Here is a 23,457-nt window from a genome sequence, read left to right on the forward strand (position 1 = left end):
CCAAAAATGAATCGATAAAGAAGTATGTTCACAAGCAGATTCAGTTACGGTAGCACCATAAACCAGGCAACCCGATTAGATTGCTGCCAAGATAACATATGTCAGGGCAACGATACCCGGGGTTGGATTTAAAAGGCACCCCCACCCAGGAATTCTTGAATGGCTATGCTCTACATTTTGCACAATGAAGTTGGGGGAGTGGGGTCCAGCCCCTTCCCCTTGGGTAAAAACATGCAGTCTCTGGCATTACTCATGAGAAGAACCATCTAGCAGGAGCAGTATTGCCTCCAGTCACAGGAGAGAGTCCTCTCTCAGTGGATCCAGTGGACTGCTCCACTGCTCTGGAGTGGACCTCTCTTTCATGAGAGTGGAAGGCCATGGAGAGACCCATGCACTGCTCATGAGAAGAACTGTCCTGGGGTCCACAGGGATGGGGCAGAATCGTTAATAATATGTGATGATGTCCCTTCTCCCAAGGACCACTCTCTCATGAGAGTGAAAGGCCATGGGGCTGCTGCCCAGCCTGGTTGCTCAACACAAGCAAGCTGCGCAGACGGGTACCCCAGCTACAACCTTCCCTGTCCTGGAGACTGCCGTGAAGAAGCTAGGGATGTGTGAGCCAGCTCGCATCAAGCCAGGCTTGAGATCGAGCCAGCCCAGTTCAGGCGGTCCGAGTTTGAACTGTGGGCCAGCTCAGAGAGTATACTTGTAAAGGGGAATCCAGCAAGTACAGGGGATTCCCTAGCCTAAAAAGCAGGGGTAGGAGTGGGCAAAAAGCTTTTCTTTACCTTTAAATGGAGCCCCACCAGTGGCAGAGGTGGTGGAGACTTGGGAGGTGGTGGCAGTGGCTCCTCCAACTGCCCCACTGGCCTCCCAAATGACAGATCAGGCCGGCGGAGAGGGCAGTGTAGGCGGCCACTGTGATGGCTGCTCTGGCAGTGGAGACTTGGGAGGTGGCAGCGGCGGCTCTTCCAACTGCCTTGCTGGCCTCCCAAATGACAGACTGGGCTGGCTGCAACCTGGTCTGGGACACTGTGCATGTGTCAGTCTTTCTAAGGGCCTCTGTGCATGTGCAGTGGCCTGGACAGGGCTGTAGCAGGGGCCAACTTCAAAGCTTCTGCTGCTGCTGGAGCTTCGTTTAATGGTAAAGAAAAGCCTTTGGTCCCCTCCCCTGCTTTTGAGGCTAGGGAATCCCCTGTACTTATAAAGAAGAATCCTAGCTGAATCCCCCTTTACAATTATACCTCCCTGATCCAGCCTGGAGGGCTTGCAGTCTGGACCGGAATCAGCCAAAGCAGTCCAGGGCGGCTCGAATGCGGTCCATATTTGAGCCAAAACCCCTGCTAACCGGTTCCGTGCACATCCCTAGAAGAAGCATTCCAAGCAGGTCCTCTGCCAGTCTGGTCATCCATTGGCACATATCCATGTTTCTTTTTGCCTGATGTGGCCTCTCTGCTTTCCTGGGATTGCTGATAATCAGGGGCCCCTCACCTGCAATTCTCTGCGTTGGCTGATCTGCATATGCTGCAATGCTGGTCCAAGCCTGGGAAATTTGAATGAGAGTAAAGATTACAGGGTTTCCCTAGTCTGTCCACCCATGACCGCCTGGACACATGAGAACGGCCACTACTCCTTGGGAGTATGAAAGGGTTGCCTGGGGAGGAGGGGGTCACAGTGTACAAGTTCTATTATTGACCAGAGAGAACAGGGACCCCACACAAGGGGGGGCCCTTGATTTGGATGGCCTACCTCATGAGAGTGCAGTCCAAGGAAGTCCGAAGCTCACTGAGCTCTGGTTCTCCCCAGTGGACTGGCCCTCTCATGAGAGGGCTAATCCCCAGCAAGCCAACACAGGGACAGGAGCTTGTTGGGTGTTCCTGGACCGCTTTGCCTGTATCTCCCATCGCAAGAACATCCTTTGACACACTTCCCTCCTAGGAAGTCATAATGATTCCTTCCCGGAGTAACAGAAAAATAGTGCCCCGCTCCATCTCCCTATTGTCAGTAATTGTAGTAGCATGAGACTTGTTTTGTTGTCCATCTCGCTGTGTAGACTGTCCGTCTACCTGTGGTTTGGCATTACATGTGAATGCAGCCATTATGTTGTTCGAATGTACAGATGCCTCTACACTCATACATGTTTTTATGTGAATGACTGTATCTGCATTTATTTAAAAAGTAAACCTGGGTACAGGCTCCCCAAATGCATGGTTCAAATAGTAATGCTGTACCTGCATTCAACATACCGTGTGAATACCTGTGTACAGATCGGTACCTATGCATACTGTATACCAGGCCTGCTCAACAGGCCCCCCAGCTGTTTTTGGACTATAATTCCCATAATCCCCAGCCACAGTGGCCAATAGCCAGGGATTATGGGAATTGTAGGCTAACATCTCCAGGAGGGCCAAAGTTGAGCAGCCCTGCTGTATGTTCATGAGTATTGAGCATAATGTGTGAATAGGGATAATATATTTGTTCACATACACTACATTTCAAGTACTAGAATGTCTTGCTTGGGGTGACTGTAGATATCAATAAATGCAGTAATTTCCACTGAGAAGATGGAACAATATTATCTGTGCCATTTCCACTACTTTCAATCGGAATCCTGGAAAGTAAGGCACATCGGACATCTGAATTTTTACTAGCAGGATGACAAGTATTTTCAGATCAATCTTCTTCTTTATTATAAGTTCCCATATCATGCAACTGTGACCTCACAGCAAGACCCTCTGGAGAAAGAAATCACTGTACAACCCGTTTAAGCTTGACACTTTTAATGTAACTTTTATTGAGTATGACAAGAAACAAGCCATGCTACAAGACCAATATTATGAGAATCACAATCTTAATAATAAGGAACAGCACTAAAATCAAAACCATGAGCTTTACAGCCTCAAACAAACACACACTCTCATTCACACCAAGTTCACTTACAAGCTTATCTGTTATTTGGTCTGAGTCTGGGAATCAGCTGGCACCAATCTGGTAGGGATGAGAGAAGCTCTGGTTCTGCAAGGTTCTGATGGCTACTCTGATTTTCCTCCCCAAACCCATTTCCTTTATAGCCAGATTGTAAGCAGGGGGTCTTCCTGGTCTGATCTTTCCCTGGTCATCCCACTTCAGGAGATCGGGGTGAAGAGACCCACTAACTCAGTTGCTGGAAAGTCCCCCAAGGTTTCTTCTAGGTCAGGCTGCTCCAACGGGGACAAGCTTTGGCTGCCTGTCATCTTTCCACCTCAGGAGCATAGCCGTCCTTTCACATCATCAGGAGACACCTTCCTTATGCCATGGGGAATAGACTAGTGTGGCTTCTCATCAGTACCAGATAGCTGGTAAATCCCTAATATCCATACTTTCCTCATTCACTTAGACTCCTGACCAAAGGCTGCGGTAGTTAAACATTCACTTGTTACAATTGCTACAAAGCAAACACCTCTTACTCTGATATTTTGCCGCTCTCTGTATAAGATTAAGCAAATACTTATGTGAAATCTGTCTTGTCAATTAGCAATGTGCAGGCCTTTAGGTTTTTTGAGGCCTATGGCTAAATTCTACTTAACATAACCAGCTCCCTACCATTACCATGGTTACCCCCAAATAATTATCCCCTTCTTCAGTGCATAACACCATGCTCAGAAAGCAAAGCTCTTTCTTTGCTAAATTTCAGTTGCTCATGCCCAGATAGATGGTGCCCTTTGAACATCCATTACTGATAAATGAGACTAGTTTCACACATTACCTTGATGTTTATTCTTTTTCCCAGTGGGTTGTCAAATACAATACAGCAAAGTTTCTCCTTAGCCTTTAATTGTTGTGCAACAGGAACAATTTTAAGCTGCTTCTTGCATCACGGTAGCAGGATGAAATTACTGATGTTAATCTGCCAGTGTACATAAGAACAGCCCTGCTGGATCAGGCCCAAGGCCCATCTAGTCCAGCATCCTGTTTCCCCACAGTGGCCCACTAAATGCCTCTTAGAAGCCCACAGGCAAGAGGTGAGGGCATGCCCTTGCTTCTCTGCTACTAAAGACACAGAAGCTCCTTTGAATATTCATTTTTTAAAAAAACACATTTTATGCCACCTTTCAAAGATTCAGGGTGGCTAACAAAGAGAATAAAACAACTAATTATAATGGTAAAGATTAGCATCAAAACCTGTTTAGTCTGCTGTCAATCACATAGGATGGATCTAGCCAGCCAGACCAAAAGCGATATGAAAAAGATGTGTATTGCAGCTCCTTGCCAAAACCACTTAAGGAGACCTGTTTGGATGATACATCTGAACCATTCCCACAAAAGCTGCTTAAATTGTACGTGGTTTTCATTTCACGACCCTGGAGCAACAGCAATAGAAGCCCTGTGCTTCTAACGGTGGAATTCTGTGAAAACAAAGTAAGGCCTGATAAGGAGGACCAGAGGCAGTTTTAAGTTTCAGGGAGTCTTTGGTAAACTGTCCTCTCTGGGACCACCCCTCCTAACTGGGTGGGGCCCAAGAGATGCTCTGCTATCACTGCACAAAGGCTATGGGCACAGAGGAGGTCTCAGGGATCAGTAGCAGGCTCTTGGCAGCTGCCCAGTGATGTTGGGAAAGATATTTTGGTAAGAGAGACACACTTTCTAAGATGTGGCTCCCAAGTCATAAAGGACTTTAAAGGTCAAAACTAGCTCCTTGAATTGGATCCAGAAGCATACTGGCAGGAAGTGCAGCTAATATGTTCAGGGCTCTCAGTATCCATAAGGAGATGAGCAGCTTCATTCTGCATTGAATAAATGGAGGCCGGGATGCATTGTCCTGGCCTCTGGAGATCCACACTGTGTGCAGCAGCATGGATCATGTGGGAGCACATTCCAAGCTTCCCACCACCTTTCTGGGATCATCTGGGGGGAAGGCAAGTTTAGCACAGCCTTCCCCGCTACCCCCCAGCCATGTGCATAGACTAAATATGTTTCACATGCAATATTTCTTCCTATCAAGCAATTCCCTACATGCCAAAAAGTACAGTTCATAAGGAATTGTACAACATTATCATCTATATATTTAATTTTTTAAAATGTACCCATCGCTAATCCCATGTGTGGCAGCTCTCGCGAGAGTTCGCAAGCGAGCTGCCGATTAGTGACGAGGACATGAGGAGAAGTGGCGGGCGCCAAGCCAGCTGTGCAGGGGGTTGCTAGGTGCTAGGCGGCCGCGGAGGAGAAGCGGCTGCTTCCAGGCCGGCAGGGGAAAAGGGGCTGGGGGGGTGCAAGAAATAAATAAAGATGGGGGAGGAGAGGCAGGGAGAGCTAGGGGCGCAGATGCTCTGCGTCAGGTCAGCTAGTAGAAGATTTATTTTTCAAATCTGGATAGTAAGTATGACAGGACAGATATACCTATGCAATATTTCCCACGTGAACATTTGCTCTTGTTACAAGTTCATGTGAAAGAATTACTGCAAAAAAAGCTTTTTGGAAGCTTTTAAAAAAATTGGAAGTTTTGAAAGCATTCTAGGAAATATGGAGAAAAGGGAGAAGACTTGCTATTCAATGGAGCCTTGAAAAGGCAACAATTTAAAATGATTGGTTAGTCAAGGCTGCATCTGGTGGCAAAGCTGGCCCTATTTCTGCATGTTTCTGATATGCTTTGCTTTGATTTATTGTTTCATGTATTTTAATCTGTGTTGACTTGTAAATATTTCAAATTTTGTATACCACCTAGAGATGTACATATCAGGCGGTATAAAAATATGATAGAGATAGAAAGATAGAAAGATAGATATACAGACATCCAGCATCAAAATAGCATTCCCTTTGATGTTCCACAAAGGGATATTCACTGATTTGATGCCACAACAGTACCATATGTATTGATGATGTGATCTGGTCTAAAAAATGCAGTGCACCTTGTTCCACACCACAGAGACCATAATCTACAATTTAGTGTGTCCACTTTATAATGATATAAATTAAAAAGATAATTGATAAAACTAAGCGGATGCAAGTAAGCCCCTTCTCCATAAAGATCAAACTTCTGTCCTGTGCATCTGCTTCAGGAGCATCCTGGCAGCCTTCCAGAGCCAGATGTTTCTTTATCTCTTGCAATTCCACATTCAGATGTTTCAAAAACACCACACTGTCTGCATTGTCTTTTTCTGGAAAAGGAAACTCAGCAGGCCGCTTACTTTTCTTGGGGATCTCTTCTTCTGTGTGGAAGAGAACAGGGAGCAAATGTAAATATGTTAAAGGAAACCATGGCTAGAAAGAGTATTTGAGAAGAAATAAATGCAGAGTTAAAGAACTGTTGATAGGTTTGGTTCTCACTTCTGTCCTTTTATTCATTTGTAGTGCTTCAGCTAGAAGCAGAAGCAAGGACAGAGTCGAGCAGTAGCACGGTCCTGCTTGGAAGAAGTATACCTCCACCTTCACTCATATAAATGCCGGTTTTCTCATTTCAACCAGAGCCTTGTGTTTAGCAATGTTTTCTTCAGCAGGAAGGACCCAAAAACCCTGATGAAGAGCTGTTGAAAGGATGTGTCTGCATGAGGACCTAAATGTGTTTTTGCAAGCTGACTCTAAAAATCATTTCCCCCCAGGCTGTAGCGAATGAAACAACCATATTAACCAGAACTTGTATTTGATTTAAGGATAGTCTACTATGTTGCATTATCAATCAGAAGAGCCACATTATGAATAAAAAAGAAATTAGTGGTCGACATCCAGACTAACCTTCTGAAGATGCATCTGGATTTTCTTCTGTGTGGGAGAAGGGTTAATTTTCAGAAATGCCCCCCACCCCTTCTTCTACATTCACTTGTGCCTCCTGAAGCTATCTCTGTGAGGGTGCCCCAACTCTTAGGAACAAAGTTTTGGGAGGCATAGATGTCTGCAGAAGGAAGGAGGGGTACTGCTGAAAATGTCCCTCATGCAATGGAAAACCGTGGCGCGTCTGCAGAAGATTAGTTTGGATGTGGGCCAGCGATGCTATTGAAAGTATATTCTTACCTTAGATTAGAATAGCAATAGCAATAGCAATAGCACTTACATTTATATACCGCTCTATAGCCGAAGCTCTCTAAGCGGTTTACAATGATTTAGCATATTGCCCCCAACATTCTGGGTACTCATTTTACCGACCTCGGAAGGATGGAAGGCTGAGTCAACCTTGAGCCCCTGGTCAGGATTGAACTTGTAACCTTCTGGTTACAGGGCGGCAGTTTTAGCACTGCGCCACCAGGGGCTCTAGAATGGCATTGCTTTCACACTAGCTGTTTCTCCGGAATGAACAACATTTGTTCATTTAGTTTTTATAGAGAATATAGACAAAGTTGCTCCTAAATGGCTGCATTCTAGTTCTTTCCATTTTGTCTTCTGCTCCCCACCCCCTTTTGTGTGTGTGTGGACTTGATTTCTGCTTTGAACAAAAAATATACAGTAATGCAACTGCAAGCCACCTAATGGTGTAGCAGGGAAGTGACTTGCCTAGGGAGCAAGAGGTTGCTGGTTTGATTCCCCACCGGTGTGTTTCCCAGATTATGGGAAACACTTATATTGGGCAGCTGTGATATAGGAGGATGCTGAAAGGCATCATCTCACACTGTGAGGGAGGAGGCAATGTATTCTACCTCCTGTATTCTACCACAAGAAAACCACAGGGCTCTGTGGTTGCCAGGAGTCGACACTGACTCAATGGCACAACTTTACTTTAATGCAACTGCAGCACCAGTCCATCTGGTGCAGACTGACAAAATGCTACAGTGTCTTCCCCATATCCCTGTCCTTTTAATTAGTACTTTCCTCCTTTCCCCTTTCTTTTCAAAAGGCTTTGGCTTCTTGGCTACTTAACTGCTGTGGCTGTGGAGGCAAACAAAAAACATTTTTGAATCCGCTCTTTGATTATCCAGTTCCTGATGCAGGGAAAGAGGGCATTAATTACAGGTTTTCGCTTTGTAGCTACAGCAATTGCTTATTCATTTCTAACTGTTATTTTGATCACAACTATTTTAATTGTGATTTAATAGTTTTAACTATTATTCTTTCTTGTTTACACAGTCAGGCAGGTATTATTGACTGGTTTGTTTTATCCAGACATCAAGTCCTTCCCAAGGACCTGGGATGTCAGAATTTTGTCATCAATATTATTCTTGTTGTTATTATTATGGATCCATACAACTTCAAATTGTTCATGTAGAGCAGATGGTTTATTTTACTTGATGTTTTAGATGTTTGGTATCCGAGGCCTGTTTTGTTTAGTATTTGTGAAAGTAGAGTCATGGCAAACAACAGAGGGTATAGGGAGTCCCCTTGGAAAATGCCTCTTCTAATGCTAACCTGTCCAAGTGTCTCGCCATTGATTGTTAACTGTGTACTGCACATGCTCATTGCTTTTTTTATAAATATCTGAATGTTTTTGCTGACACCAGTTGTTTCTAAACATTTTAGTATCCATGTATGAGGCAATGAGTTGAAGGACTTCTTGTAGTCAACCCATGTAACACTTAGATTTGTTTTTCTTCTCTTGCAATTTTCTAAAATCATTTTGTCAATCAGCAGCTAGTCTTTTGTCCCTCTGGTGTTTGGGCAATTTCCTTTCTGTTCAACTGGAAGCTGCTTATTAGTTAATAAGTGTTGCATCACTTCATCTGTTATTATTCCAGTTAATAATTTGAACATGGTTGGCAGGCAGGTTATCTGTCTATAATTACTTGGAACTGAACCTTTTGCTGGGTCTTTCATTATGAGATGGGTTTTGCCAGTTGTTAACCATTGTTCGATATCTCCTCCTTGCAAAATGTGATTGAACTGTTTTGATAGTTGTTTATGAAGGCTTATTATGTGTTTAAGCCAAAAGCCATGCAGTTCATCGTCGCCTGGTGCAGTCCAATTTTTAATTTTCTTTGCTCTTTCACTTATTAATTCTGGTGCTATTATTAGAGCTTGCATTTGTTGCAGGGGTGTATCTAGGGTGGGGCAGGCAGGGCACATGTCCCAGGCACCACTTGAAGGGGGGCGCCCTTTTAAATTTTTTTTTTAAAATGGCCACCAAAAACAAAATGGCCACCGCACATGCTCAAATGGTCTCTGTGAGGCCCTAGGCCATGCCAGCTCTTGCAGAGGCCATTTGAGCATGCACAGCAGACATTTTGTTTTCAGCGGCCAATATATATATATATATAGGCCAGCAGGGGGAGGGGGAACCTTTGCAGACCCCCCCCCCACATGGCCTTTAGGAAGCCCCCATAAAGGGGCTACAGGTAATTTTTTTAAATTTAATATAATATAAGTCACTGTACATATATTCAGCTTGGCTCTATGTACGGAGATTCAGGGCTTGTGAAAACTGACCTGAAGCTTATGAGCTAGGATTGTATTTATTTGTTCTTACTTTGCTTCTTGTGATAAGTGAGTTAAATGTGATGTCTTAATAATATGGCTATTAATGGTGAGTTTGTCTTTGAATCAGTGTGAAATCCTTAGTATTAAGGCCCACGGGAGTTTCTTGCTCTCTTTTTCTCATTTTAACTGTCCTCAGGGACTACTTGTGGGCTGCACAGAGTATTTCTAAGGGGAGAAACACTCTGCTTAGAACCTCCCCCCCCCACCCTGGGTGAGTATCGGCATTTCAGAAGTGGAGCACTTTTGCTGCTTGTGTGCACCATTAGTGAGGAAGTCAGTCACTGTTTGATATTTATCCTCCTCTCCGTATGTATAGTTTGTTTCTCCTGTAAAATGTTTTCATTTTAACTAATGCTTACCTAGATTGGTTACAGGGCTCTCAGATTCCAACTTCTTCTTCGTAAGGAATCTATTCATAAATTTCCTGCACTTGACGAATGGGACTTTTGATTTATTTTCTCTGAGATATGCTACGAAGACGTTTTCCAAGATGCCAATGACCATGAATAAGAATATGCCGGTGAAAAACATAGCTACAGAGAAGAAGGAAGAGTGGTGAAAAGGGAGGTTCTTCAGAGGCCTGTTGCTAGAGCATGACCACATACACCGAGCTATGCTGATTATTCAATGAGAACTTCATATATTGCGAGGAATAGTGGAGGAAGCTTGTTGGGTCCATCTATCAGAGCAAAGGGGCATTGCCCAGGAATGGCCTACTATGGCCCCAAGGGAGCCATGGAGGGGAAGGCAGGGCAAACCTAAGAGGCATTAGGACTGGCCCAGGCCTGGTAGGCCCACCTTGCGGAGTCACTGGCACAGCTGAGTTACACTTACAAGGGAGTTACAAGGGAGTGGGCAGGCAGCAGGCCCATGCAAAGATTCAACTCTGAAGCTTTGAAGTGGAATCATCTGCACATCATCCCTGGCCCTACAGGGAGGTAACCGCTCCCAGCATTTACTTCCATGCAGATAAGTCCTATGCACAGCACTGAGGAGAGCCTTTAAAGGGATTCAGGGCCACAGGAAGTCCCAGAGATGTATTGGAAGATGCGCAACAAGGCATGCAGGGAGCACTGGGAAGTGTCATCCTTCCAGGCATGTGCCCGGCCCACCATGTTCCAACACAACATGACAGTGACACTGTCAGGAAGGGCCATGTCATCCCCTCCCAAACACACCTGGTTTATTAGGCTTTTAGTTTATGATGTTTTAAAGTTTTATTGATGGTAATTTAAATTTGTTTTATGTGATTTTTAGGTTTTAGTTGTGGTTTGGTCTAAATTGTAAACCGCCCTGAGATTTTATATAGGGCGGTATGAAAATATGATAAATAAACAAAACAAAACAAAAACACAACACGGAGGACGGCCTACTCTGCCTCATAGGATGTGGTGCTACCCAATGGAAGGAGGGATCTGGAATAAGGATTAAAAGATTTAAATGATGTGCTTTGAATCCTATAAAATCTATCTATCTATATAATACACTAAGGTCATATGTGGCAAGCCCCGCATACACAGTGCTTTACCAATCAGACAGAACAGAAGTACAGTGGTGATTGGGCAGTGGGGATTCCATGTGCAGATAGGGAAGAGGAGCAGGTAGGGGGTGAGTGAGTGAGCAGTGGGGAGGGGGCAAGTGAATGAGCGAATGAGCAGAGATGGGGTGAATGAGTGAGCGAGTAGCGAGGAGGGGGTGGGTGAGTGAGCGAGCGGTGTGGAGGAGGCGAGTGAGAGGCAGTGAGGGGGCGAGTAAGTGGTGGAGAGGGGGCGAGCGAGGAGCGGGGAGGGGACAAGTGAATGAGCAAGCAGGGAGTGAGCAAGTGGCAGGGAGGGGGCAAGTGAGTGAGTGAACGGCGGGGAGCGGGCGAATGAGTGAGCGAGCATGGGGAGTGGTGAGTGAGTGAGTGAAAAGGGAGTGAGCAAGTGAGTGGCAGGGAAGAGGTGAGTGAGCGAGCGGCAGGGAGGGGGCAGCTGAGAGTGAGTGGCTGACACTGAGCAATAATGCAGGGGCTGTGGGGAGGGGGCAAGGAGAGCAACAAAGTCCTAGCGCACAGATGATCTGTGTGGATTCAGTTAGTGCTATATCAGTGCTTCATAATAGCATCATTCCTAAAATATGGCCCTGCTAAAAATTAGTTACTGACAAGGAGTGGACCTGCTTGTTGTGCCACATTGTAGCCTGGTCATATCAAATTAACCAAGACTATTATTATTATTTATTATTTATTCGCTTTCTATACCGCCCTTCCAAATATGGCCCAGGGCGGTTTACACAGAGAAATAACAAATAAATAAGTTGGCTCCCTGTCCCCAAAGGGCTCACAATCTAAAAGAACCATAAGATAGACACCAGCAACAGTCACTGGAGGTACTGTGCTGGGGGTGGATAGGGCCAATTACTCCCCCCCTGCTAAATAAAGAGAATCACCACATTAAAAGGTGCCTCTTTTGCCAAGTTAGCAGACTAGTGGACTGACCCTAATTTTGTAATTGTTAGCTGAATAATCTGCACAGTAAAAGGTGTTTACCTATTACTGGTGGGTCATCTGATGTTGCTGGTAGCATATCGTTAAGAAGCAAAGACAAGACAGAGATTTCCAGGATCAATGTGACTTTGAAGGCAATCATTTCTCCAGGAGAAGCAATTGCAAAGGAAATAGCCATATCCAGCAAGAAGAGAGTAAAGGTTGGCAGGATCAGGACTAACACATACAAAATTGCTCGCCTCTTCATAGAAATCTGTCCAAAGAAACAACAAATATTGTTGTCAAAGAATGAAACTATTGTGAGTTTAAAAAAAGTTTAAATATGTTAACCATCTCGAGTACTTCATTATGAAATGGGAAGGTGGGATATAAATTCAATAAATGTACATTTTGACATTCCCAAGAATAGCATAGATTCCTCTATGTAAATCCTGATTCTTGACAGCCTAAGGGAGGATGATACCATAGTTTTCCTTCTCCCTGAAATGTTCTAATAGAACATCTCAAATGTTCAATTGAAAACAATGGAGGCACTGTAACCCCTTACATGGTAAAGTGTGCCATCAAGTCGATTTAGACTCCTGGCGCCCACAGAGCCCTGTGGTTTTCTTTGGTAGAATACAGGAGGGGTTTACCATTGCCTCTTCCCACGCAGTATGAGATGATGCCTTTCAGCATCCTCCTATATCACTGCTGCCCGATATAGTATCAGTGGGGATTCGAACCGACAACCTTCTGCTTGTTAGTCAAGTATTTCCCCACTGTAACCCTTTAGGTGAGAGTCAAAAGGCTGCTGGAGCAGCTGGAATTGACCCCCAGCACTGAACCAAGGCTATGGCTGGAATGTATGGTTATAAGGTGGGTAGTCTCCTTTGTTTCTGGCAGGGCCTTTGTGTCTTTAACAGCCCGGAGCTTTCCCAGACAGCAGGCTTTACTGCAGGTTTTCTGCGAGGCTTTACTGTGAGTTCGAAGTTGCCCCTCAAAACCAATGCAAAAAGTGGATTTTTTAAACCCTGGATGTAAATCGGCTACAATCTAACAAGCAATGAAAAGTCCAAATTGTGTGAGAAGTGCTCCCTGATAGCTCATAGGGACTTTGGGGTAAATTTTGCCGATATGTGAACGCACACCTCCATTCCGGAGGAGATGCGAGCTAAAAGCCGGGTATGAAAAACTTCCTGGCAGGCAAAAAGTCAACAAGTAAAACATTTCCTATCACTGCCTATGAAAGGAAAAGATACTTGTCATGCAGCTGTATGAAGCCTGGGAACCTTGTCAGCAAAAAATAAAAGAAAATCACAATCCTAGTCATAAGGGGGAAATGACAAATTTCTAGCAACTTTGCATGCAAGCAGGGCTGGACATGCCCTTCTTGCCATACTTGCAGCAAAATACTAGCCATATTTAAGAAGCATCCTTCCCTATTTCCAAAAGGAAGTATAGTATGTTTACTCAGTGGCTTAGAGAGGCCAGTGGTGGCCCTGGTTTAGCCCACCAGCGACCCCCCTAACTATGCCCCCTTCGTCTGACATCAGATGCAGGGGGCATGGTTTTGCTCGCAAATGGGGCTGTGCCCCTCGTTTGTGAGCAAAATCCGGCTAGCACCATGTTCACAGCATGGCCAGGAGTGGCTCTCCCTGCTTTAAAAAGGCAGGGAGACTCGTTCTCGGCCAGGCTGGGAAACCGGCGCTGGTTGAGCTTCTGAAAAATGGAGCCGTGCAGCTCTTCCCAGCTGGGAACATGTCTCCCTGCCTTTTAAAGCAGGAAGAGCCACTCCTGGCCACGCTGCAAATGTGGTGCTTGCTGGGTTTTTCAAAAATGGGGCACACGGCCCTGTTTGAAAGAACCCCCCCCCCGCATCTGACATCCGACGCAGGGGGCATGGTTGGGGCACGAGGTGTGGCCCCTGAGCGCGGCGACCCAGGTTCTTTGAACCTGTTTGCACAGTGGTGGCTCTGCCCCTGTGTTTACTCTTGCATCCTTGCAGTTTTTGTAGAGTATCTAGTTATATGAGATCATTGCTTTGCAATGCATGTTTGGAAGCAAGTCCCAGTGTGTTCAATGGCTCTTACTCTCAGGAAAGTGTGCATAGGATTGCAGTCTCAAAATGCTGTCCAGTTTGCACTGCTGCAGCTTAAACAGTTATTTAGCATCAAATGGTCCACCATCAATATTGAGGGCCAGTTCAGACGCCATGTGGAACTATGGTTAAATTGTGGTTCTGAGCCTCAGCAGTGCATGCTTCCTCACTCCCCTGTCTGTGCACAAATCAGAAGAATTTTACTTCTGATTATTAAAAACAAAACATGATTGGTCATGATGTCTGAACCAACTGATCTTGGTTTATTCTAAACAAATTGATTAAAATAAACTGATATTTGTGCCCAAGGTTTGAAATGTATTTCAAATCTTGGTTTATTTCAAGCAGTTTGGTTACAAGACACCAGGATGGGACGGCTTGGACATCATGACCGATCTTATGTTGTTTCTAGCCATAGTCGGAAGTAGAATTCTATCATGTGAATGTTCCCGATGCTCAGAGATGGTGCTCAGAACCAAGGTTTAATCATGGTTCTGAGTGATATCTGAACTGGCCCATAGAGCAGTGTTTCCCAAACCTTTTCATCCTGAGAAACACTTAGATGAGAGAGAGAGAGAGAGGATGAGTAGACTCCCGCACAGCCTTTGCAACAGACACAGATCTTTTTCAGTTGTGCTTGTAAAGTGAATAGTTTAAACTCTTCACTGACTTGCCACGTAATGCATTGGGAAGGATGTGTCCCTCCTGGTGCATAAGGGAGCTTTCTAGCTCCAAAAGGGAGGAGTTTAAATTCCTCATTTTTGAACTGATTCACTCCACAATGCACCAGGAGGGATACATCTTTTCAAGTGCATTATGGGGTGAATCAACTCAAAAAGTGGGGAGTTTAAACTCTCTGCTTTTGGAGTCGACTCAGAGTGATTCAGTGTGGCACACCACCAGCCAGTGTCCCATGGTATTCTACTGTGCTGGCTGGGAAACCCTGGAGTACAGTATATAGAACATTTTTTTAAAAATGAGCCAATACCACAGCATCCTTTTTTTCTCTTGTTAATTTTTCTTCAAATGAAAAACCTCAAAACAGTTCAGTTGAAACTGGCATCTACAAATGCAAATAATAATCTGTAAGCATGAAAGCTAATCTACTGGCTATTTGCACATTTTCTACTTAAATACATCATTAACCGAGTACCTCATAAGTGACTGTGCTGCTGTTTCCTGTATCATAAGACATTACATTCTGTATGATCCTCAGGCCCTCGAACTTCCATTCCCCATTGGTTAGGTAATTATTGCGACTATCTTGGTTTGTCTTGCTGGAAGTTTTAGTACTCTTCAGTATTAGTTCTTTATCTAGAATCAACAGAAGACAAATGACAGAGGGCTGCCATTTCGGAAGAGACCAGAGAATCACAATCCTGTCCTGAATCTGTAAAGTATCCAGGGGAACAGACAAATGTAGGCAGTACTTCAGATTTGAGGGGAGAAGGAAAAATTATAGAAAGTGAAACATTCTTTAAAGTCTGGACTTTGAGAGGTAAAGTCTGGCTGCTGCCCTATTGGGTTTCTGGAACATGTTAGGAATTGGGAAATATAGCCAAGCCCAGTATGCTGCATAGAACAAAGATGGTGGCCCTACTATGTTGGATTTGGGACATGCTCTAGAAATGCAGCCCAGCATGCTTCACAGACTCAAGATAGCAGCTCCCAATCCCAATGCTGGGCACATGACAGCAGTGGGGAGAACAAGCATTCATCCTCCACCTGAGAGCTTGCTCTGGGCATTTCCTAGGGAAGCCAATGCTCACAAGCTGGGTTCCCAGCCATTAAGTAATATTTTTAGGCATCTTCTGGTGTTCAGAAGCCAATGAGAGCTCTTTCTCCCTTCCCCTCTCTGTAAAAGAGAAGCACAGAATGCTTCAGCTGCCTATGAAGTATTCTGTTTCTGTGAACTTCCAATTTGGATGTTGCCAGCAACAGAGAGGACAGGCTATGCACCAGATCTTGGTTATCCTCATTGTTACAAGTTTTTCAGTGGGAGGCACACATTAGGCAAACTATGTATAATTAAGAACAGACTAAAGAGCACTATGGTTGAAGACTAAATATTCTGTACCGGGGTTCCCAACCTGTGGTACTCTAGATGTTGCTGAACGACAACTACACAATTTACTGAGGCTGTGGGTGATGGGAGTTGTAGTTCAGCAACATCTGGAGTACACAGGTTGGGAATCTCTGTTCTCTACAAATACTTGGTAACTAAAACTTTGTCCTGCATAAAATAAACAGGAAGATATAACTGACCAGGTTGCTCTATTACCAAACCTATATTGGGGGAAAGGGAGGGGGGAACCCAACAAACAGCTACTTTTGAAGAAAGAAATGAATTTCATATCAGCCTTCTTGGGCCAAGTGAACATGGTTCAGTGCATTTTCATGCATCATATAGACTCACATTTGGTTATCTAGCAAACAAAATGTTTCCTTCAATACTAAAAAATATTTCATTTTTACATAGTAAATACCTACAAACAGAAAACATGGCTTTAGATGCGTAAAAAACATTTGCCTCTTTTTTTTTGGTAAATAGTTCTCTTACAAGGACAATACAATAACCAGGACTGGAAATCTAGGCTGTGCTCAGCTTGTTTACCTGAATATATAGAAGATATCAAAGTTAAGTTGCATTTTTGCTCATCAAAAGGAAATGCATGGACATCCAGGTTGCAGGATGAGGTGAGTCGGTATACTTGAAATACAAACATGGAACCATTATATGACAAGTAAATGTAAGGGCTTGGAGTGAACTTGTCGTCGTCTGCCCTGTAGACAAGGCACTGTGGTTAGGAAAGGCTTTTATTTTGCACATAAGGCATGGACTTGGTTTCCATGTAGAAAATCTCTTAATCATTATAATGACTACCCAAAGGTTAAATGTATGAAGATGTGCTTCATGGATTACATTTAAGTTATGAGAATTGTCTCCTTATAGCAAGACCCTTGTGGATTCTGTAAATCTTGATTTCCAGCCATTTTCTCAACACATTAGCTGCAATCACAGGAAATGTCTAGGACTGCTGAATAGCAATCATAACAGGCTGTATTCTCATGCAGAAATTAAATTTGCCCAAATTAGTTTTCCATTAGAAGTTTTACCATTTTGTAAAACTCGAGTTATAGAGGAAAAATGAGAATGGTGGTATATATGGAAATTTTTTCATCTAGTTTGTTTCCATTTCACAGATGGGGAATTGAGGATAAATGTGTGATTTGTGCAAAATGCCACTCAATGAGTCATTGGGAAAGCAAAAATTGAAACCTAGGCCCCAGCCCAGCTCTCTGTCCCAGACCTGGAAAAACTTGTGGCTCTTCAAGCCAAATGCAGCCCACAGCCTGAACTGGAAACTGCCATATGCTTGACAACTCCCGTCATCGCTTGCCCTGAATTTCAATCCTAGGCAGGAGGTTTTACAGACAGGGCTTTCCCCCCAAATCCACTCCTGATTGGCGTGTGACAGTCCACATATTCACTGGATTTAACCCAACCTCCCTGTGGGCTATCAGGGACCAGGATAAACAGGGCTTTGTTTTTTCCAGAAGGGAGGCTGCGAATTCTGACTTAGCCCAGTTATCTCCAGGGTAAAAAAATTCCTCTGTTTCCAGCAGCTTTTGAAAAAAACTCCGGGGCTTCTCCGAAGGTGTTGATGGAGGTGCTGATGGCTATGCAAATGGTCCATCTAATCCCTAGAATGAAAATGCCTCAATCCACTCTTCAGATACCCCAAGGCATAGAGCCATGTGTGAAAAACCTCCAGGGGAGCTGAGTTTTGGCCTGATAGGTTATAAGCTACACAGGTCTGGTCTAGCCCATTGTATCTACCCAAGACACATTTTTTCTAAAGATTAAAAGTAGTTGCGAGTGTGTGTGCATACACATGTTCACACAAAAATGTTACTGAATGCTCATTTTTCTTGTCAGAAGTTTGGGCCAGAAAAGAGAAAAAACACAACTTATTTTTAATGTTGATTAACATTTCAAACCTAATATCTTTTTCAAAGAATGCGTGAATCTCAACTATCAAAACAAAGCAGTTCAAACAAGGATATTTTTGCACAAAACACACAAAAAATAAAGATGAAATTCTAAATCAAGAAAACCCAAAATACCAAAATTGTGTCACACTTTGGCACAAAATTCAAAGTCTCTTCCTACAGAGCTGGCAATTTTGTATATTTTGGTCCTCATATCCTGGCCTAATGTTACTAAACCTCTGGCTATGATCAACGGATCTGATGCCTGGATCTTGGAATGGTATCTTGGACTCAGTGCATATGTTGGCCTGCAATCACATGAATTGCCTTCAACATGCAGGTGGAAAACCCTTGAAAATGGAATAAAAGCAGCCTTACCGTTCATCTATGGCGATGTCAGGCATCCAAAAAAGATTCCCAGGAAGAGTGATCCTTGAAATGTTACAAAAATCCGAGGAATCCCAGGAGACAAACTCATTTGTCCAGATCTAGTGGAGGGGAGAAATGGAAAATATATAAATATACTTTAAACAGTTTCAAAGGTCTATCCTGGATTGTCCTAGAAGGATGGATCTGTTTACCATTTATAGAGGAGAAGAGAGTGTAGCTTACCACATTTAGCCAGAAGTATAATGTGACCACCTGCAATTTTTCCTTCTGTAAAGAGGCAAAGGTAGAAAATATTAATACATCCTTTTCTCCTTCCCTAGAGAATGAAATGGGAATGGGGGCCAAAGGTGACATATGGGGGGAAAGACAGCCAAGCTTCTCAGAAAATTACTTGTCCTTTCCCTTGGCTGGCAAATGCCAGCAGTGACAGGGGAAAGCAGCCAAAGCTCAAATTGCAGCTGTGGAACAAGCATGCGAGCTTTCCTCATTGCCCAGTTAACCCCTGCTAACTGGACAAAGAGGTCACCTTTTAAAGTAGTGACTTTCGTAGAAGGGATAGCAATCGTCCTTATCCAGACCAGCATAGCACCTTACAAGTGGCTGTTGCTGGCATCTCCTTTGTGTGTGTTTTGGACAGATGTTTTTTAAATAAGGATGTAAGTCCTTTTGGAACAGAGAACCATTTTCTCGCTTTTTAAAATTTTATTGGTTTTTACAATAGCTTAACAATCCCATTATATCTAATTAAGTAAATATTGACTTCCTGCTCACCAATCTGTGTGATTCATTAACTATACAAATCAACCATTGCTATAATAATTCAAAGCATATATCCTACACATTACAAACTCGATTTTACTCTACCCGACCTGCTATTATTACTAAATTTCAAACCCTGCTGAAAAATCGATATTAGAAAAATAGTTCTTTAAGTATAGTAAGAATGATTTCCAATCTTCTTTAAAACATTCCAAGTTTTCATCCCTTATCAGTACTGTAAGTTTTGCCATCTCAGCATATTCCAAAATTTTTATCAGCCACTCTTCTTTTGAGGGCATTTCATTGTCCTTCCATTTCTGCGCATATACTATTCTGGCCGCCGTGGTTGCATACATAAAAATTGTTAAATTCCTTCTGGAAAACTCTCCTTGCGTTATTCCCAGCAGGAAGGATTCTGGTTTCTTAGGAAATGTCATTTAAAATTTTTTCTTCAACTCATTATATATCATATCCCAAAAGGCCTTTGTCTTCCCACAAGACCACCACATATGAAAAAAAGTTCCTTCACAGTGTCCACATTTCCAGCATTTGTTTGGAACATTTTTATACATTAATGCTAATTTTTTGGGTGTCAGATACCACCTGTACATCATCTTATAATAATTTTCTTTTAAAGTATAACATGCAGTAAACTTTAAATCCAGTTTCCATAATTTTTCCCAAGCTGCCATATCTATATTATGACCCACATCTTGAGCCCATTTTATCAACTGTTTTGGACAGTTGTTGTTTTTTAAATAAGGATGTAAGTCCTTTTGGGACAGAGAACCATTTTCTCATGGATTTTGCCATGTCAACTGCCTTGAATCCCGCACACACACACCCTGAAAAATCAGTGTATATATTTAATAATAATTGCACATTTTCCTCCTTAACCATTGGCATTTGTTAAAGTGTTCTTGCCTAGCCCTCTGCAGTCCACCTTGCCCTACCTTTCCTCCCTCCTCAATATTTGCATTAGTCCTGCCACTGGAGAAGAAACATATGAATGATTCTTACCGAGGGCCAGATTAAGCAGGTGCGGGGCCTGTAGCATATGTTATGAAGGGGCCCAAAATTATACCTCAAATCATGCGATGCTGCTGTTGTTGAGTGAACCAGTAAAATGTTGCCTCCCACCCCCGCAACCACTGCGCCTCCAGTTCCATGTTGGATTATACCCTTATATCTGGCCTGTAGTAATATTGCTATGGTTATGGGATGGGATATAATAAAGTAGCACCATGTGCCCTTAAAATGTGCTACTTCCTAGCAGCTCAGCCTTTAATTATCTCCAAGCCTTTGAACCTTGCTTTGTGGTTGTGGATGATGGGAGTTGTAATCCAACACCATCAAGCAAAAAGATCTGGTGGCAGCAGCAATTATTAAATTAAATTTAATATTTGGCCTGGAAGGAAGAAAGGATGAGGAGGAATTAACACTATGCAGTCCCACTGGATATGTTCAAAGAGGTTCTTGCAGGGTGCATTAAGGAAAGAAAACAACATATGTTAGAGGAAAGCAGGGAGTGGAATGAAAGCTTTATTACTTGAGTGGGATAAAACTATGGATAAAACTATGGGAGAATTTGGGAAGTGAATGGGGGGGAAAGGCAATTAGTTATGTAACCTGATTTGGTGTAGTGGTTAGAGTGCTGGACTAGGACTGAGGAGACCTGAGTTCAAATCCCCATTCAGCCATGATACTTACTGGGTGACTCTGGGCCCGTCACTTCTCTCTCAGCTTGACTGTTGCACGTGTCTATCTTATGTTTCTTTTTAGAATGTGAGCCCTTTGGGGACAGGGATCCATCTTATTTGTTTGTTATTTCTCTGTGTAAACCGCCATGAGCCATTTTTTGGAAGAGCGGTATAGAAATCGAATTATTATTTATTATTCACAGGGTTGTTGTGAGGAGAAACTTAAGTATGTAGTAGGGGTGTGAATTTTGGAATTTTCTTGTTTCAATTTGTATCCGAATCGAAACACCCCCATTTTGTTTTGTACCCAAATTTTCTGAATCCGAATCAGACCTGTTTTGTTTTGTAGCCGAATTTTCCGAATCCGAATCGGAATCGATTTGGATTTTTAAAAAGGGTCCCAGGGCAAAAAGAGTGGGTGGTGGTGGTAGTGTCCAATGGGTGGAAGCTACCACCCACATTTCAAAGGAATTAGGCAAAGGGCTGATTTTTTTGTGAATTTTTTAAGTTTACACATCTTTAAGAATTTTCCCATAGGGAATAATGGGGATTCCAGCAAATGTATCTCTTCAAATCAAGGAGAAAGGGATGACCCAGAGCAGAGTGTGGTGGGTGGTAGTGCCCAAAGGGGGCAAGGAAACTTCCAGAATTATTTCAAAAAAATGGGCAAAGGGCTGATCTTTTGTGATTTGATGAAGTTTACGTGTCTAAGATTTCTCCCATAGGGAATAATGGCGGTTTAGGTTTCATCAGCCCCATAATTCCACTTGGGAGGCACTGGGGTTGCCCAGAGCGAGGGGTTGTGTAGTGCACATAGGGTGCTAACCACCCCCATACCCACAAGCCCGTGGGGTACTGGGTTTTGTTGTTTCTGAGGTGTTCATTGTAGATTCTCTGATAGCATATGAAATTTTCAGTGAAAAACAAGAATCCACTCTCATATGCTACCAGAAAATCTACACTCAGAACACCACAGAATCAACAGAACCCAGCACCCCATGGGTTAGCAATCCTTCCCCTGGCCAATGTGGGGTCAGTAAAGAGAGGCAAGAAGCAAAAGAGCCAATGGGGAACAAGGAGGGAATTGTCAGCAGGTCAGCCCATGATTTAGGTCATTGATCAGAAGGCTGGAAGGGTGGGAAATTCAAAGAGATGTCAAACACAAAATGGAGACTGACTCAGAGATCACCACAAAATGGAGGTCCGAAACAACAAAACGTTTTGTAGCCGAAACAGGGACATTCTGTTTTGTATACAAAACTTTTGGATCTGGAAAATGGGTGTTTTGTTTTGTCTACAAAACACCCAAAACAGGCTGTTTTGGGTACAAAACGTTTTGTATCCAAAATGTTTCACACATCCCTAGTATGTAGTACCCTGGGGCTCCTTGGAGGAAGAGCAGGATATAAAATGTAATAAACAAACAAAAACATGAACGGAAGGAAACTCACACAAGGGGACCACCCTCACTGCCCTATATCAGCTCCCAGTCCCTGCACTGCCAAAAAAGTATTCCTGAGAATGAAGGAATCCTTGGGAATGGGATGGCTTATAGTGTGAGGGGCTGCAGAGGGGGGATTGTTGAAAATCATAGTGGAGTGAGTAGAGCTCTGCTCGTGGAAGGTGCCTGTGTGAGAGATCTCAACCAATATAACCAGCCCCCCGCCCCCTGCGCTTGTGCCCCAGTGATTCCATCTAAGTTTTCAACTTCATGAGGACACTACAAAGGCAGTTAAGGGTGGCCCCATTAACCTGGCGGCTATCGGGTTGCTGGTGGAGGGAGACAGTGCTGTGTTACCTCCTGCAATACAAAGTGCAGGCAGATCATTCATTACCAATGCCTATGAGGAATAGCCAGTTGGAAGCCAGGCGTGTGGGGCCCTCGAAAACACGGGGCCCATAGCAAATGCTACCTTTGCTAATCAGTTAATCCGGAATAGTTCTTACCACAGAGAGGATGGAAACCAGAGTGAAGTCTAGACCAATTTCCAAAGGCTCCTCCCAGTTCTTCTTGGGTATGGTATACAAGAAGAGGTCCCGCTTAGAAGATATGTTGAGGTACTCCACCACATCATAGTACTTACAAATCCGTTGTGGGGTAGTTCCTGGTGGGGACAAAATGAGAAGATGAACCAATCAGTACAGTAAGACTCAGAACCAGCTTTTCAGGGCTGCCCAGTGCTCTTCTTTCCTGGCTTTCTTGTCTACCATTATTCTGAAAGCCAATGGATGGGGAAATGCCTGTCCTTCTCTCCAGCATTAGTCCATGCATGTCCCAGAGATGATTTGTCAGCTATTGTAGGATTAATATGAGGAGGAGAAATGCCTCAGCTTGTCTTACCTGACATCCAAGCGAAGATCAGACTAATCATAACAGCTCTCCACATTCTTCTTCTTTCTCCGAGATTTAGAAGACTTTTAGAATAGAACCGAGAAATTGCTATGCTGCAAAGTTCACTGAAGCAAGGAACAGCACTATCTTCACATTAAGTGGATCTCTCTCTTGGCTGTAGAATGCTACATCTCATCTCTGCACTTGTTAATATCACTTCCAAGCATTGCCCACAACTCCTTGGCGTTGTACCAGCACCCTTTCATTTCTGCCTACTGGCTTGAGGAGGACTCTTTCCTGCAATTTAGGCTTTCTATTGCTTTTTATCCTTGTAGTTAAT

General features: G+C 43.5%; 1 protein-coding gene across 1 annotated transcript; it reads right to left on the minus strand.

Moving 5' to 3' along the window:
* Positions 1–2,763: 2,763 nt before the first annotated feature.
* On the minus strand, positions 2,764–23,375 carry LOC128341886 (5-hydroxytryptamine receptor 3A-like). The gene is made up of 9 exons (XM_053288527.1): positions 23,127–23,375; positions 22,733–22,890; positions 18,549–18,593; positions 18,315–18,424; positions 16,558–16,727; positions 15,097–15,257; positions 11,906–12,116; positions 9,735–9,908; positions 2,764–6,185 (listed from the first exon to the last, which is right to left on the minus strand). The coding sequence occupies exons 1-9, from the start codon at positions 23,170–23,172 to the stop codon at positions 5,920–5,922; spliced, it is 1,341 nt and encodes a 446-aa protein (XP_053144502.1). The 5' UTR covers positions 23,173–23,375; the 3' UTR covers positions 2,764–5,919.
* Positions 23,376–23,457: the final 82 nt, after the last annotated feature.

This window comes from Hemicordylus capensis, chromosome 2, assembly GCF_027244095.1.
Source record: "Hemicordylus capensis ecotype Gifberg chromosome 2, rHemCap1.1.pri, whole genome shotgun sequence".
In the NCBI taxonomy this organism is placed as follows: Eukaryota; Metazoa; Chordata; class Lepidosauria; order Squamata; family Cordylidae; genus Hemicordylus; species Hemicordylus capensis.

Coding starts and splice junctions, on each gene's coding strand:
- LOC128341886 (XM_053288527.1), bottom strand. CDS start 23,172: ATGTGGAGAGCTGTTATGATTAGTCTGATCTTCGCTTGGATGTCAG. Junction 15,258..16,557: donor GATATCTTCTATATATTCAG/GTAAACAAGCTG, acceptor TGTTGATTCTAG/ATAAAGAACTAATACTGAAG. Junction 9,909..11,905: donor AGATGACCCACCAGTAATAG/GTAAACACCTTT, acceptor TCTTCTCTGTAG/CTATGTTTTTCACCGGCATA.